Source organism: Phalacrocorax aristotelis, chromosome 16 (assembly GCF_949628215.1).
Source record: "Phalacrocorax aristotelis chromosome 16, bGulAri2.1, whole genome shotgun sequence".
Classification (NCBI taxonomy): Eukaryota; Metazoa; Chordata; class Aves; order Suliformes; family Phalacrocoracidae; genus Phalacrocorax; species Phalacrocorax aristotelis.
This window is the reverse complement of record NC_134291.1, coordinates 12036527-12050671: the sequence shown is the minus strand read 5'-3', so window position 1 is coordinate 12050671 and position 14145 is coordinate 12036527. Positions and strand designations below refer to the sequence as shown.

The following is a 14145-nucleotide window of genomic DNA, read 5'->3' as shown; positions in this document are numbered from 1 at the left end:
GACAGGCAGAGGTGGGAACAGCAGACAGTACCAGTACATGGGCTTCGGATGGAGGTGATGTCTCCAAGCCTCATGCACCACCTTAGCCATCCTCACACATCTTGCCACACTCTACACATCCCACAGATACTGCCAATTCCTATTTACTGTTTAAACAGAGAAGGCATGTGAGAGAGTTCAATAAACTCAGACAGCTTCTCACAGATGGCCAGAGGCAATTAGGGAAAAGTCCTGCTTCTGCCGGTCCTTCCCAGCCGCATGGCTCCTCCTGCACGTGGGACTGTGCGTCAGCTCCTGAAGGGATGCAGGTATCACTGTAGCTGGGAGAAGCAGCGACCTGAATTTCAACTCAGAACACAACATGAACCTCTACTAAAGTTCAGACAATTTCTGCCCCCTAAAGCTATCCTTGGTTTTACACTGCCATGTCCTCCAGGTTTTAAGCCAGCAGCAGTGAAATTTGATGGTAGAAGCTTACACTTCAGATACATTTGTATGTCAACAGATAGCACGTTTTATTTCATGGGAAAATCTGTCAGCAGAATGTCCTGAGTGCAACCAAGGTGCCTTTGAACAGTACATCCAACATAGAACCGGATTTCCCATGATTTATCTTGTTGTGCAATGCTTGCTGCTCGCTGCTGCCAAGGCACAAAGGGGCTCCCACCAGAAACAGGGCGCTGGTGGCCACCACCACAACGTGCAGCCTTGTACTAGAGAGTTTATCAAAGTAAAGGAATACGTTGCTCGGTTTTGATGGCTACTTAGTGCTGCATGATGAACTCTTTCAATGCAGAAAAATGAGGGCCATGCTGTCTGCCCATTGTTTACATTCACAGAGGGATCTGCATCGCTCTGTGTGTAACCAACAGCAAAACAAACCTCCTCTTACTATGCATGGGGTCTGTCAGAAGAGCAAAGCTTGGGTGAGAAGGCAAGCCTGAGCTTTACCAGAGATGGAGCAGGGTCCAGGTCTCTGCTGTTCTGCAAGAGGAAATGCCGTACGCAGCGAAATGAGGGGGAGGAAGGCATCAAGCCAAGAAATGGAGAGCTCAGACTGAGTCCCCACCCCTGCTGCTGCAAAGCCCTCCTGATACCCCTCCCTCTGCCTCTCAGGTCCCTTTCTCCAAAATACTCCATCTTTTCTTCCTCCAGGTCTGCAGCACTCCCATCCATGCAGCTGCCTTGCAGCCCCTTCAGCCTCTACAACTAAACCTGCATCGCCTGCTGTCGCACCTCCCCTTCCTCTGCCCCTTTGTCCCCTGAGCTGCTGTCTGTCACCTTCTTGCCTTTGCACAGGGCAAGATTAAGTTTCCTCTCCAGCTGCAGATGAAGGGCCCCCCCTATGAGCAGCCTCAAGACAGCAAGGGGGATGTGGAGCAGCAATAGAAGTAAGTAGAGGACACCAGAGGTGGTTCTGAACCAATGTGGAGCTAACTAGGAGGTAAAAGGCTAATTTTAGCAACCCAGCTTCAATACAGCCCTGGGTGCGTGTGTGTGAGCCAAAGACCAATGCCCTGACATACCTCTTGCTGCTTCATTTTGGAGCAAGGCTGGGAGCAGGTACCCAAACCATGTATCTTGGCCAACACTGAGGGCATTACTTGAGATCCAGCAACATCCCCCATGTTCTCACAGTGCAACCAGTGGACAGCCCGAGCAGAGAGCCCAGCATTACCAGTAACACTAGTCTGCTGGAAAAAACTGATGAGTGAAGGGGAGAGAGCCCCTGGGCACAAACTGCACTTAAACAGGCTACTCCAGTGTGTCCCCCAAGGGGTGAAGAGGTACAAGAAGAGGAACCAGGAACAGCCTTCTGGATGGAAATGCTGCCTACAGCACTTAGCTCTTGCTGCACAGGGGAGCAGGGAGGGAAGGGTTTCCTGGCTGGTGGCCAATTTTGCTGTTCCTCTTATGGAGGATATGCTTTCCCCAGGGTGCGTTTCAACTGAGAACACGAGACACGCAATTTCCATAGTTCACTTTTCCTCTCTACCCACTGGGAATTTTTCACATTTTCTGGAAAAAAACCTGCCCCAAAACACAATCAACCCACTGCTCACCAACCACGGCAGTTTCCAATAAGGTCCCCTTCCCTGAAGGGCAGCTGTCAATACAGAAGTCAACCAGCCCTTTTTAGGCAGCTGAAGTTGGATTTGACCAGTTCTCCACTTGAATGGAGTGGAGAATGTGAGAGAAGAAAGAAATGGTAAATATTTTACATGCTGAAGACCACCCCTTCCTGGACCAGCAGTGCATCTGCTCTCAAGGTTGCCTGCTTTGCCTCTATCCTAATAAATCAGTGAACACTTACTTAAACACAAGCCCTTCTGCTGAGTGTTTCTGGAGCTGCAGCTCCAGCCTTGTTGCTCCAAGGTCCATTGACCTCACAGAGTCAAGAGAAGCCACAGGGGAGAATGAAAGCAAGAAAGTAAAACTGCTAAATGCTTCAGGGTTGGGGAGAGGGAATCAGGGTGACAAACTGGGCAAAATGGCAGGCCTATACCTGGAGAAGATCATCATTTCCAGGAGGAAAGGGGTCAATGTTTAAAGACTTGAGCTAAAGGTCATCAGCAGAAGACAGCAGGGAAGGACAAAAAGGTTTATGTGCTCTTCCATCTTCCCGGTGAACAGAGGAGAGTCGTATGCCTCTTACTGATAAGCGGAGCAGAGAAGGGACATGTAAGCTGGTGTTTGGTGGTGCTCTAGCTGTGAACATGGCACGAGCAGGTGATTGTGCACCGCTCAGCACCAAAGACCCTCTGGAAGAAGCCCTACCTGCATTTGCCATGCCCACGGTGACAGAGGTACAGACATCATAGCTTGGGAATAAAATCCATATTCTTGCTTTTTTGCCCATGGTCCCCAGCAGCAAGGGATCCTGTGAGAATGATTCATGTCTCCAGCCTAATGTTCAGCTTCTCCCTGGCTCCACATCTCAGATCAGCACTAGCCATTGCCTCCACCCCATAGGGAGCCTCAGCCCAGCCCTGCACAGGGGTGCTGCCACCTCAAAGGGGCCAAATTCCCAGCTTTATAATGACAAATCCTTCGCAGCTGCCTAGCAGAGGATCCTGAAGCGCCTATGAAAATCAGAAAGTATCTAACTCATTTTCCATATAGGAAGTTAGAGCACATGTGTTAAATGATTTATGCAAGGATACAGAGCAATTTAGTAGAAGAGCAGGAAAAGGACTCCAATAGCCCAGCTTCTAATAGCCACAAGATCAGTGCCTGCAGCTTAAATTCTGAATCAGTGGTAAATAAAACCTGTGCCAGAAAAAGCAGGTCTGTTTAGGAGAGGGGCGCCACATGCTTCTAGCAACCTAGTCCCTATTTTCACTGAATAAACTCCCTCCGTATATGCACGTATCAGAATTGACAAACCTCGGCTGCAATCCTCAGCAGTTGTTTACCTTTTCACAAGCGAACACAGCCGCAGCCCCGCGCTTACTTTCGGAGGTGAAATCCAAGCGCAGGGAGCTCCCGAGAGACCCGCAGGCACCGGGGCAGGGGGCTGGGGCAGGGGGCTGGGGCAGGGGGCTGGGGCAGGGCGGCAGCCCCGCAGCCCGCCCCGAGGCTCCGCGGCGGCCCCGGCCGGACACCGCCACCTAACGGCCCCAGCCGGGCCGCCCGCAGCACCCGGCGCTGCGGTTTGGCGGGGACGAGCCGGCGCCCCCCGCGGCAGCCCCGGGCGTGCGGGAGCGCCGTGCCCGTCCCCGCAGCGCAGCTCTCGAGCTGCGCCTCCCGCCAGCGGCCACCGCAGGCACCCCTGCCTGCCCGCGGGCACCCTGTGCCCGGCCCCACGCACCCCGGGGTATCCCGGGCATGAGCCGCTTCCTCCCGAAGCACCCACACGGCCGTCTCCGACCGAGATGCGGCACCCCCTCCGCCCCCCACAACGCCTCAGGCTGCCCTGCTGTACTTGCTAGAGTGCGCGAGCGCCTGGGCGACTGCGAAGCCTTGCAGCTGGATGGAGCTGCTGTTTGGGCAGCAGGTGAAATGAAACAGCCCTTCAGTGTACGTTGAAAAGAGTGATGGGATGTGGATGCCAAGGATGACGTTCGAGACTTATAAACAGCTCTGTTTTGTGGCTTGGGGGACAATGGGTGTGATTTTACAGGTGAATAAAATGCATTAGTCTTACAAGCAATAATCACACAATAAACCTGAAAGTGCCTATTTTCACAGAATCATAGAACAGCCCAGATTGGAAAGTACCTCAAAAGATCACCTGGTTCAGCCTTTCATGGGAAAGGGAGCCTAGATGAGATTATCTAGCACCATGTCCAATCACATCTTGAAAACCTCTAGTCATAGGGGCTCTACTACATCCCTGGGGAGGTTGTTCCGGTGATTGATTGTTCTTTCTTGTATAAAAAAAACTGTCTTTCTCGTATGAAAATTAAGATTTTATTTCCCCTTGACCTGGTTCACGTGAAGTTGGTCCTACATAAACAGCTCTGTATTAATTTTGTAATTACATCATTACCAGATACCTTATAAACTAAAGCAGTCATTCCTGGAGCGAATTCTGGTTTCCAGTGAAACCAATTTGGGGAGCGATAAGCATGATTGCTTGTATGCAGGATTTGGGGGAGGAGCCTGCCATTAGCTCTGCAACATCTCCAGGTTACAGCTTTGACCACAAACTGGCAGGAAGGTTGTAGCTTGAGGCTGTGGAAATAAAGGTTTGTTTGCATTTCCCTCCTGGCTGTCTGATCTGGAAAATTAAAGTATATTATCAAGACAATCAAGTTGGACCTCTGGCACACTGGAGCAGTATTTTGGTTTCAAATTCAAAATCATATTTTGGTTCTTTTGTTGCCTTAAATGTTGATTCTTCAAAACCCCCTTGGGTTTGAAGAAGTAGTGTCAAGGCACAGAAGTGTGGGCACCCTCTGGTCTGGATGCTAATGAAGGCATTGGTTCCCTTATTCAGAAATTACTCTCTTCCTGACTCCCTCACATTCTGGGTTCTCCCTCTGTAGCTTCCCAACCTGGAGCAGCATCTGTATACACCTTTGGCAACCCCCTTGATGGCAGCTCACCCTCTGCCAGCTGGTGCTGTTTGCCTCCATGTAATGCTCTCTCCCTTCCTTCCTTCCTAATGAGTGCAGGAGATGCTTTTCTTTATTAATTTCAGGTGCTTTTTCCTTCCAGGGCTATGTGCTTCAAGTTCTTAGGCGTGGTACTGGAGGGGTTTTGACGATGTAGGCAAGACCTTGCTGATGAGGAGGGAGGCTGACATGGGGACTTTTAGGGTCGGGGACATGTAGTTGGTAGGTGCTGCATGTTTTTTGTGTTCCTGATCCCTTGCAGTGGCAGGGAGCACCAGGCCTGCCCAGCATACACAGGATGGAGGGACTCACAGTGCCAGAGCACCTCTGACGAAGCCAGAGCCTTTGTTAAGGGCAACGTGTGTTTAAGTCCATCTGGGTGGTTTAGGGGGGACAAATGGAAAGAGTTAAAATCCTGAATGCTTGGCAGGGATGGTTGCTTTGAGGCACACATAGGAATGGAAGACTGGATCAGGACTCAGACCCAGGCTTTGAGCCAAGGGCCTATTTCTGCTTTACCATCAGAGTAGCCATCAAGCACTAGTAGTCCAGGTGGAACAGCTTCAGATCCCATACCCACACCCATTTTAGAGATTCAAAACTCCCTTTCCTGCAGTGTCAGAACAGCTTCAAGTTTCCAGCTGCATTTCTGGGCTCCCTGACACAGTCAGGTACTGCTGCCATTCCCCCTTTGCCTACAGAGAGCTTCAGTGCAGAGACCCAAACACCAGATCCTTACCCAAAATTAAAGGGTAATGGGAGCACAAATGCCTTTTCCCAAGCACTTATAGAAAATCTGGGGCAGAGCAAGAAATTTCACCTAAATTTTCTCAAGTATCAGACTGTCCCTGAAATGGGATTTGCTGCCCATCAGGACCTTCCCTACTGCCCATGCGATGCCATGGTCTAGCCACAGAGCCCCGAGACCGACTACAGCATTCACAGCACAAGGCATCACTGCTTTCTAACAAATTATTCTGTCCATTAGTTACAGCTGCAAGTACCACATGGAGAAGCCAACAGGACATAGATATTGTGCTTCTGAGATCGTTAAGGCAACAGAAGACATGTGTTGACCCAGACATACTTCCCTAACTACGTACTTGCTCCTACTCAGCATTATGGTATGCTGGACCTTGGAAGCATGCTGACTTGCATGAGAAATGTCCTCCCTCACCCCAGCAGCATGGGAATTGCTCTGCTGGGAAGCTCCAGGTCATCCAGCATGAAGGAGGAGGACAGGCAGCAAAGGAGCTCCTGCCCTGTGGTTAGCCAAGTTCAACAGAATCGTGCTGAGAATCGTTACCTGTGCTGTCAGGCAAGAGATGAGTTGTGCCTCACAACTGGATTGTATTTAATGGAAATGAGCAGAAATTCCAGCAGATTTAAGAGCAGACGTCAGGAAATGGATAATGCTTCATACCTTGACATGCCTCAGACAACTGCAGGAATGCATCCGCTGGCCAGGCAGGAGCAGGCAGCCAAGAGCTGGGAGAAGCACAGAGCATGCTGCAAACACAACCATCTGCAGAGGCAACTCGCAGCCTCATGCGAAACCCAAGCCCTTTCCTGAGAGAGGGCCTGCATGGACCTACTATTAAGTGAGCTGAAATCTGCAGTCACAACAGGTTACTACACAACATCTAGGATGAAGGTAAATGCTTGAACAAGAAACTCGGGTGAAAGAAGCTGCAGGTAGTTTTTACAGTGCATAGCACACAAGCCCATGGCCTCAGGTGACAGGGCATCACACACCACAGGAAACCATGTGGGTCATCACCAGGTAAGGGCACAAGCAGCAGGACATGGACAGCAGAAGGGAAGGCTAAGGACACACCAACAGCCACTAGCAAAGGCAAGACAGACAGGAAGGTGTCCCTGGGTGCCAGGACTGGATGAACGCAGTGGGATCTAACAGGAGTTTGACCCGTCCAGACTGTAAATGCCCAATCTGGCATCCCACATGTGTGATGTGCTGCAAGCCAGAATCAAAAGAAAAACGTTTGGTAAAAGAAGATATACAGCTGTGAGAAAACCACTAAAAAGAAACATCAGGCTTTTCTCTGCCATTTCGTAGGAATAAGAGGGAGACCAAGAAACCTGAGACAGAAAAGATAGCTAGAGTGATTGGAAGCAACCTCAACCCCTCTGCCCTGCTACAATCATTTTAAAGATTAACTTCTATTAAAAAAAAAAAAAAAGTAAGCACCTTCCCTCCCCAAAACCCTTTACACCACCAGCATTCACATAAAGGGTCCCTACTCTCCTACTGCTCAGTCCAGGACCAAAGTACTTCCTATGTGGCTCTGAGGACCACTGAAGATGCCCTGCCTTCATGCATTTAGTCTCAGAGCTGCTGCCTGCACAGCCTCTGAACGCCACATGCTGCAAACAGGGGCTGTCTCCTCTCTGCTTGAATCATTTATATGCATAGTATGATGTATAAATCCATGTTAAATTCTGTACAAATGTTCACACACAAGCATATCCATAGAGAATATTTATAACTGAAAGATTAAGAATGATCAATGGGTTAATAAACAATTCATTCTTCCTGCTGGAGTTCAGCAGATCACTTGCAAGCACCTACAGCACTCCCAGCTGCCTGCTGATGGGCCCTGCCTAACACATGCCACTCACAGTCAGGTGTTACAATTACCTACTCATCATTTGTTAACTCTTAAAAGGAGTTTTCACAGTGCAATTTTAAAGATTACATTAATAATTTACCTGGGACATCAGACCTCCTTTCCCATTAGGGTTGCACCCATCCTGTCACCCGATCATTGCAGTAACCAAACCCCCACTGCCCAGGGTGCTGTGGGTCCTTCCTTTTATTTTAGGAGGAGGTAAAGGGCTCCATGGCATTAACAATAGAGGCTTTGTAGAAAGATCTGGACTAGTCAAAAGAGCCATCTGCTAGGGAAAGACAGGAGAGCCATCTCTAGGCCACTGCCTCCAAAGCAATCTGGCAAGGCAGAGACGAGAGGAGTGGCAGAGGTGAGGAACACAGCAGCCCCAGAGCCATTGGAGAAGGATGCCTGAAAATAAGTTAATTTAGAGCCAAAGATTTTCATGCAGTATTAGCTTGTGAAAATATATGATACGGTTTAACCAGATTAAGAAAGACTAGCAGGTTATATGAGATGGCATTTCTTTTACCAGCACACAAAGGCACCGCTTGAGACTGGTACCTTGTTACAGAGACCAAGGAAGACTCTCGCTGCCTTGGAGCGGGCACAGAGCTACAGCATCACCCTTTCCCCCAAAGCATGAGGTACTTGTCACCACCAGATCAGGGACACTGCTCTGCAAGAAAGCCTGAGCTCTCCCTGGCCAGAGGAGACCCCACAGAACAGGCCAAGCTCCAGCAGTTGTCAGAAAGCAGCCCTCAAAGAGGCCAGGCCCAATTCCCACCTCCCCTAGGGTGCCCTCACCTCATCCTGCAGCTGCACACTCAGTTCAGGAGTCAGCTGTTCCCACCCACATTAGAGTATTAATTAAAAGCATGTTAGAGCCAGAACAGTGACTGAGACATGGCCCCCAGTGCTACACAGATCTGCTCTCATCTGAGTCATGTTTTGGTTAGTCACTAAAGCCAGAGTCCCGGCTCTCCTACTTCCCGCACCCCACGAGACCCCCAGGTGCATCAGCTGGCACAGCCCACTCACAAGCTGGCCGCAGCAGGACTGCTGTAAGCCTAGTGGTCCACCCTGTGAACATGAGTCCACATACTGTGCTGCAGACCTGGAGCTGACAGCATGACCTGGTGATATTATCACTTTTGTGCCCCAAATTTCCTTGAGCACAGTTGTCCTCTACCCCCACACGTGGGTTTTGCATCCCCTCTGTTGCTGTCCTGCTGAGCAGCTTTCACTGCCTGCACTGACCCCTGCAAGCCAGGGTCTGTGGAGAAGACCAAGACCAGCCCTTCTGCCCATCTATTTCCCCATCACATATTTCATGTCAGAGCCACATATCAGAAACACTATCAAAATGGCGGGCATGGCTCTGGGGTCCCGCACAGCACACAACCCACTCGTGCTTGAGCAAGAGCAGAGTGGGCTGTGTTCAGCATCCCACACCAAGCCCCTAGGCACAACCACCTTCGGTGAAGGTACACAACCACGCTTACTTACACTCCCCGTGTGCCCTGCCTGCTGCCTGCCTCCCTGCCCGCAGCTGAGCCACATCTGAACCACCCACAGAAAAGCTGGTGCCAGCAGAGGTCAGTGAAACACGTACGCACTTGGACATCAGCATTTTGCAAACGTGCTCCCAGGGGTTAGCAAGAGCTCTTGCATCTTTGCACAAAGACACTTGCCCAGAGTCTTCCTGCCTGCAGGGTCCCTGGGTGCTGCATGCCCTGGGAGTTGGTGATAGCCAGCCCAGGCACGATGGCCCTGTGCTCCTTGCAGCAGCAGAATATGATGTGCAGCTCAGTGCTGAGAGAAACCCACCCTGGATGCTTTTCTGGAACAAAGAGCCCTAGATCACATCACTAGGGAGTCCCCTTTCTCACCAGCAACCCTTTGTAAAGCCAACCACCACCTCTGCATGGAGGGAAGGGACCCAGCACTGCATCAAGGATGTAACAGGAAATGTGAAAGACCAAACCACATTGGGACCAAACTGTCCCTGCCCAGCAGAGGCCTGCATGCAGCAGCAGAGACTATCTAGCCCAAAGCCCTGTGCTGCTGAAACACCCACCAGGCTCTGAGTTATGAGCAGCACTCAGGAATGCTTTGAAGTGGCTCAAATCAGAGGAGAAAGCACGAGTGAGAAAGAGGGACAGAGGGACAAGAAGGTGCCATCCCTGTTCTCCAGTGGCAGTGGGGATGCTCCTGCAGGTAAGTCCTCATCCAGGGGCAGCGGGTGCTCTCAGCTCATCCCTGGATGGGGCCCTGTGGGTCTGGTACAGGCCAGCCACAGGGGCAGCTTTCTCTGGCCGCAGTTTCACTCCACCCTGGCTCGAGTGTTTCCTCTCATCCCTGTGGTTACCCTCCCAGCGCCGAGGCCCAGGAGCTGGCTGAGAACGCCCAGGAGAAGAGGCCTCATGCCTCCAAGGGGCTACTGTGCCGGAGGAGGGTGAGCTGTGCCATGTCATGGGGGGCAGTAGGAAGGAGACCTACCGTTGGGCTGCAGCACACCAGGTCTCCCAGTTCTGGCACAGACACCCTCCCCTTCAGTTTCCCTCATTGATCCTGGCTGTCTTGTTCATGCATGCAGAGAGCGAGTCTCATGGGTGACACTACATCACCTGTCCCCTCTCCCTGCACTCAGTCACAGCTATCCCAGAACAGCTCGTTGCAGCATCGCTCCCCAACCACTATGTACCCAGGAGCAGCTTTTGGAACCACTCAGACATGCACCATTAGGCGGGATATGCAGAGAAGCTGGGGAATTAAATGGAGTTATTAATTCCTCCGCTTACCACTCTCCATCCTCCCCCCACCTGAACACTTCCATGCGTGGCCAGCAAGGTGAAGCACACGCCAGCAGGTCACCAGCCACCAGCCCCAGCACTGAGCAAGTAACTACCGCAGGACATGCAGGCAGCTTATGCCTGGCCAAGAAGGCAGGATGGGAGGACAAAAGCTGGAGGAAGATACTTTGGCAAGCAGAGAAAGCTCAATCACAACACACACACAAACTCAGGAGCCAACCTTCAGAGCAGAGATGCGTCTCCATGCCAAGAGCTCGGCTATTTTCCTCCCTCTCCCTGGACTTGCAGCTCTAAGCTAACAGACTCAGCATTCATCCCCCCGCACCGTGCGGCACATGGGAGCAGAGGCAGGGGGGAGAGAGAGACTCAAATGAAATCCAGACCTAGAAAGCAGTTTCTTTTCCCCCACACTTGCTTCCTCCCTCACCCCCCTCTCAGCTTCTGCTGGAACCACCTTCTGTCTAGAGGGCTCAGGAGGATGGGGGGGCGGGGGGGAGGAAAAAAATGCAGAAAGGAAGTGTTGCAAAAAAAAGAAATAAGTAAAGGGATCAGCTGAAATCCACCCAGAGTGTGGCTGTTCTCTTCTTACAGCGCAGAAACTGCTGGGAAGGTAGGAGGGCAGAGACAGAATATAACATACTAAAAGATCAATAGCCTACCTGAAATCCGGTCCCTCTCCATTACTACAGGATATATTTAGCATCCGCGTGTCACGGCTGTCCCTTTTTTTGGTGGCGTCCCCGTCTTTCCCCCACTCTCCCTCCCTCCTTGCCTTGCTGCCTCCTCCTCCTCTTCCAAAAAAAGCTCTTTGTCTGGTCTAATTTCTTCAATCTGTTGCAATCATGAATGCATCCAAATTACCACATTTCCATGTGCTGATCATATGTTTGTGCTCCAAACTGAAGTAGCTTTGTCTCTTTGAAATGAAAAAGAAGAGTAAGAGAGGAAGAAAAAAGAAAAAGGGGGTGCATGACCCAAAAAATCCTGTAACTCCCTGAAATATTCCACCAGGCACAGGAAAACTGGAAATCCCGAGTCCTCTGTAAAACAGTCTTAAAGCTACAGCATGCGAATGTCCAGGGGAATGCTCCAGCCTCCACAGCTCCCTCTTAATATCCACCCGGAGATGCTTAAGGAACTTGGCTCCTCACAATAATAAAGCAAACAACTCATCCAGCTTCTCAAATCTCTCCCTGCTTCCCCAGTCTTATTTTCCTGCTATTTCCTCTATCCCCTCCTCCTTCCTTGGCTCCAGCACTTTAAAAGCACACAGATCCTGCGCGTTCCCCCACCCTGCCAGGTCTGAAGTTTCGATTCATGCATAAACTATTCAGCTGATGAAGGCTGACTTCATTCCCAGCACAGCATCATGGGCTGCTGCTGCTACCAGGCGGGACCCAAGCACTGCACATGTTTACTTGCCCTGTGCAACCCGCTGGAGAGCTTCACCGCTGGCCCTGGCACTGAGCCCCCACTTCATCTTCCTCCCCTCTGCAAAACAGTGATAAGGGGGGGATTTCTGCATCCAGCCCAAAAGTGATAGTGAAAGTCTCTGCCCCAGGCAGAAGTCCTTGGTCCCACAGTGGAGAGGAGGTGGGATTTGAGAGCAGTTTTCCTTCCCTGCGATGCCCAGGCAGGGCGTGGGGGTGCAGGGGGAGCAGCCCTGCAGAGCCATCCTCTGCAAAGGAGCCAAAGCCTCCTCTCCCCAGCCAGGATGGAGGGATGCACAGCTGCAGCAACTGGCTGGCCCACTTGGAAACTTCCACTTGGCTGGTGGCCAGAGCTGGCAGCAGGGGCACCGCATTAGCACATCTGTTGAGACAGTGCCCATGCTGCCCACTGCCCAAACCACCCTGCACAACTCTCCCATGTCATCCACCACCGATTCCTATTGAAAGTGCGGAGCCCAAGTCACCCAGCCAGATGTGAGGGCACAGCCTCCATCCTCAGAGCTGGCAAACAAGCCATCTCTCCCGCAGCCCAGAGGCAGGGATGGCAGATGCCAGCAGGGATGGCATGGCTGCTATGCAGGCCACGTGTGCTGGCAGGACCATTGTGGGCTCAGCACAATACATATGACTTTTTGCCCCCAAATGCTCACAATTCACATGGAAAATCACAAGTATGATAGCTGTGACAGAGCCTGGCACTTCCCCCCACAGCATGGGCAGAAGAACAAATTGTTTCCTGGCTAGACGAATATGACTCCAAGGAAAGACTCCAGGCACCACTGGGACCTTTGTACAGCCTGGACCTACCTTGCATTGCTTTTCAACATGAAAAATCCCATCAAACGTGTATGTTTCCCCATATAGCAGCTGATGAAGAGTCACTCACCAGACTAGAGGGAGGAACACAGCTAATGCCAAGCAGCGGGGTCAGGCCAGCACCCCTACTGCACCAGAGTTAGCAGAGAGCTGGTGAGAGGAAGCCCCAGGACAGTCCATCCATTACGGAAGTTTCTAACCCCTAGTGGGTTATTCCCTGGGCGGGGAGGTGTAGATTCCTCTCCAAATTCCTGTTCTTTCTCTATATGCTGTTAAAGCTTTGCATGTTCCTGCTGCCAGCGCATAAGACATTAGAGAGGGGACAACAACCAATATTTTCCCAGGCACAGACCAAAACCATGTGTCCTGCCCAAGACCTTGAAGGTGCCAGACACAAAGTGAGGGCCCGGGGGAGCAGCACAGCCCCGTGCAGCACAAAATCCAATCCACTGCCTCCACCGAGCAGCCTTTATTGCCAAGCTCCTTAAGCTGGAGAGGAAGGGAAAAAGCTCAGGGGAAGCATCGAGAAAGGAAGGTGGTGAATGGAAAGGAAGAAGGGAAGGGGGCGGCACATGTTTGTAGACTTTAACCCATCAAGACCCAGGTGGTCAGGAGGGGCATTATTTCTCACAGGGCAGATCACAACAGGCACTCAGGGAAGTGAATCCAAATTTAATTGCATGATTAACGCAATTGAATGTTAAATTTATAAAACCTCCAGGTAGATGCTCTCATTCAGACTTCAAGTCCTCGAGCAAACTTTAACGGATTCACTTGAAAGGTACAGTCGTGTCTCCATTTAAAGCAGTGCTCACAAAGCACTCCTGCCACTGCTGCAGGTAGCAGTGGCACTGGGGTGTCTATGTTTGAGAGAGGTGGGTGCTCAGCCATGCTGTACCCATGATGCCAGCATCAGGGTTTGCTCCCTTTGAAGGCACAGTTCCAGTAACCTGCATTGTTACAGAGCTGGGGCTCCCCCACCCTCCTTGGTTTTTGAGAAGCTTGCCACATACCCATTTAAATGGATATTTGATGGTCTGTGCATTGTACAAGTCTATATCAAGAAAGATAATATATATTGCATTTTCTAATACTACTGTTAAAAGGGTTGGGGAGGGAAGTCAAGCACATCTAGGGTTTGGGAAGGGGACAGAGAAGACTGTCCCCTGGCTGGGGTTGTCTTCTCAGCATTAAAGGGCCCCCAGGGCTGTCTTTTGGCAAATCCATGAGTAGAGGGAAGAGGCAGGAGCAACTTTTAGGAAACCACCATCTGCCATAAAGATAAACCCATTTTCCATTTGCAAACAAGAAGCTGAAACAAAGCAGGAGCCTTGCTCCGCCACCGCCCCGTGCTTGCCGAGGCTGGCACTGG

General features: G+C 51.1%; 1 protein-coding gene across 4 annotated transcripts in view; it reads right to left on the bottom strand.

Annotated features, from left to right (window-relative positions):
- Nucleotides 1–14145, bottom strand: part of SEPTIN9 (septin 9) — a 143721-nt gene that overhangs the window by 91645 nt on the left and 37931 nt on the right. The window contains exon 1 of one of the 4 annotated variants that reach the window (XM_075111271.1): nucleotides 11166–11709. The exons of 2 other annotated variants lie outside the window; for them this stretch is intronic. In XM_075111271.1, coding sequence (XP_074967372.1) covers nucleotides 11166–11187 — 22 coding nt within the window. In that variant the 5' untranslated portion in view covers nucleotides 11188–11709. Of the gene's footprint in view, nucleotides 1–10726; nucleotides 10767–11165; nucleotides 11710–14145 lie in introns of those variants that run through there. One more of the 4 variants, XM_075111270.1, reaches the window with a different exon arrangement.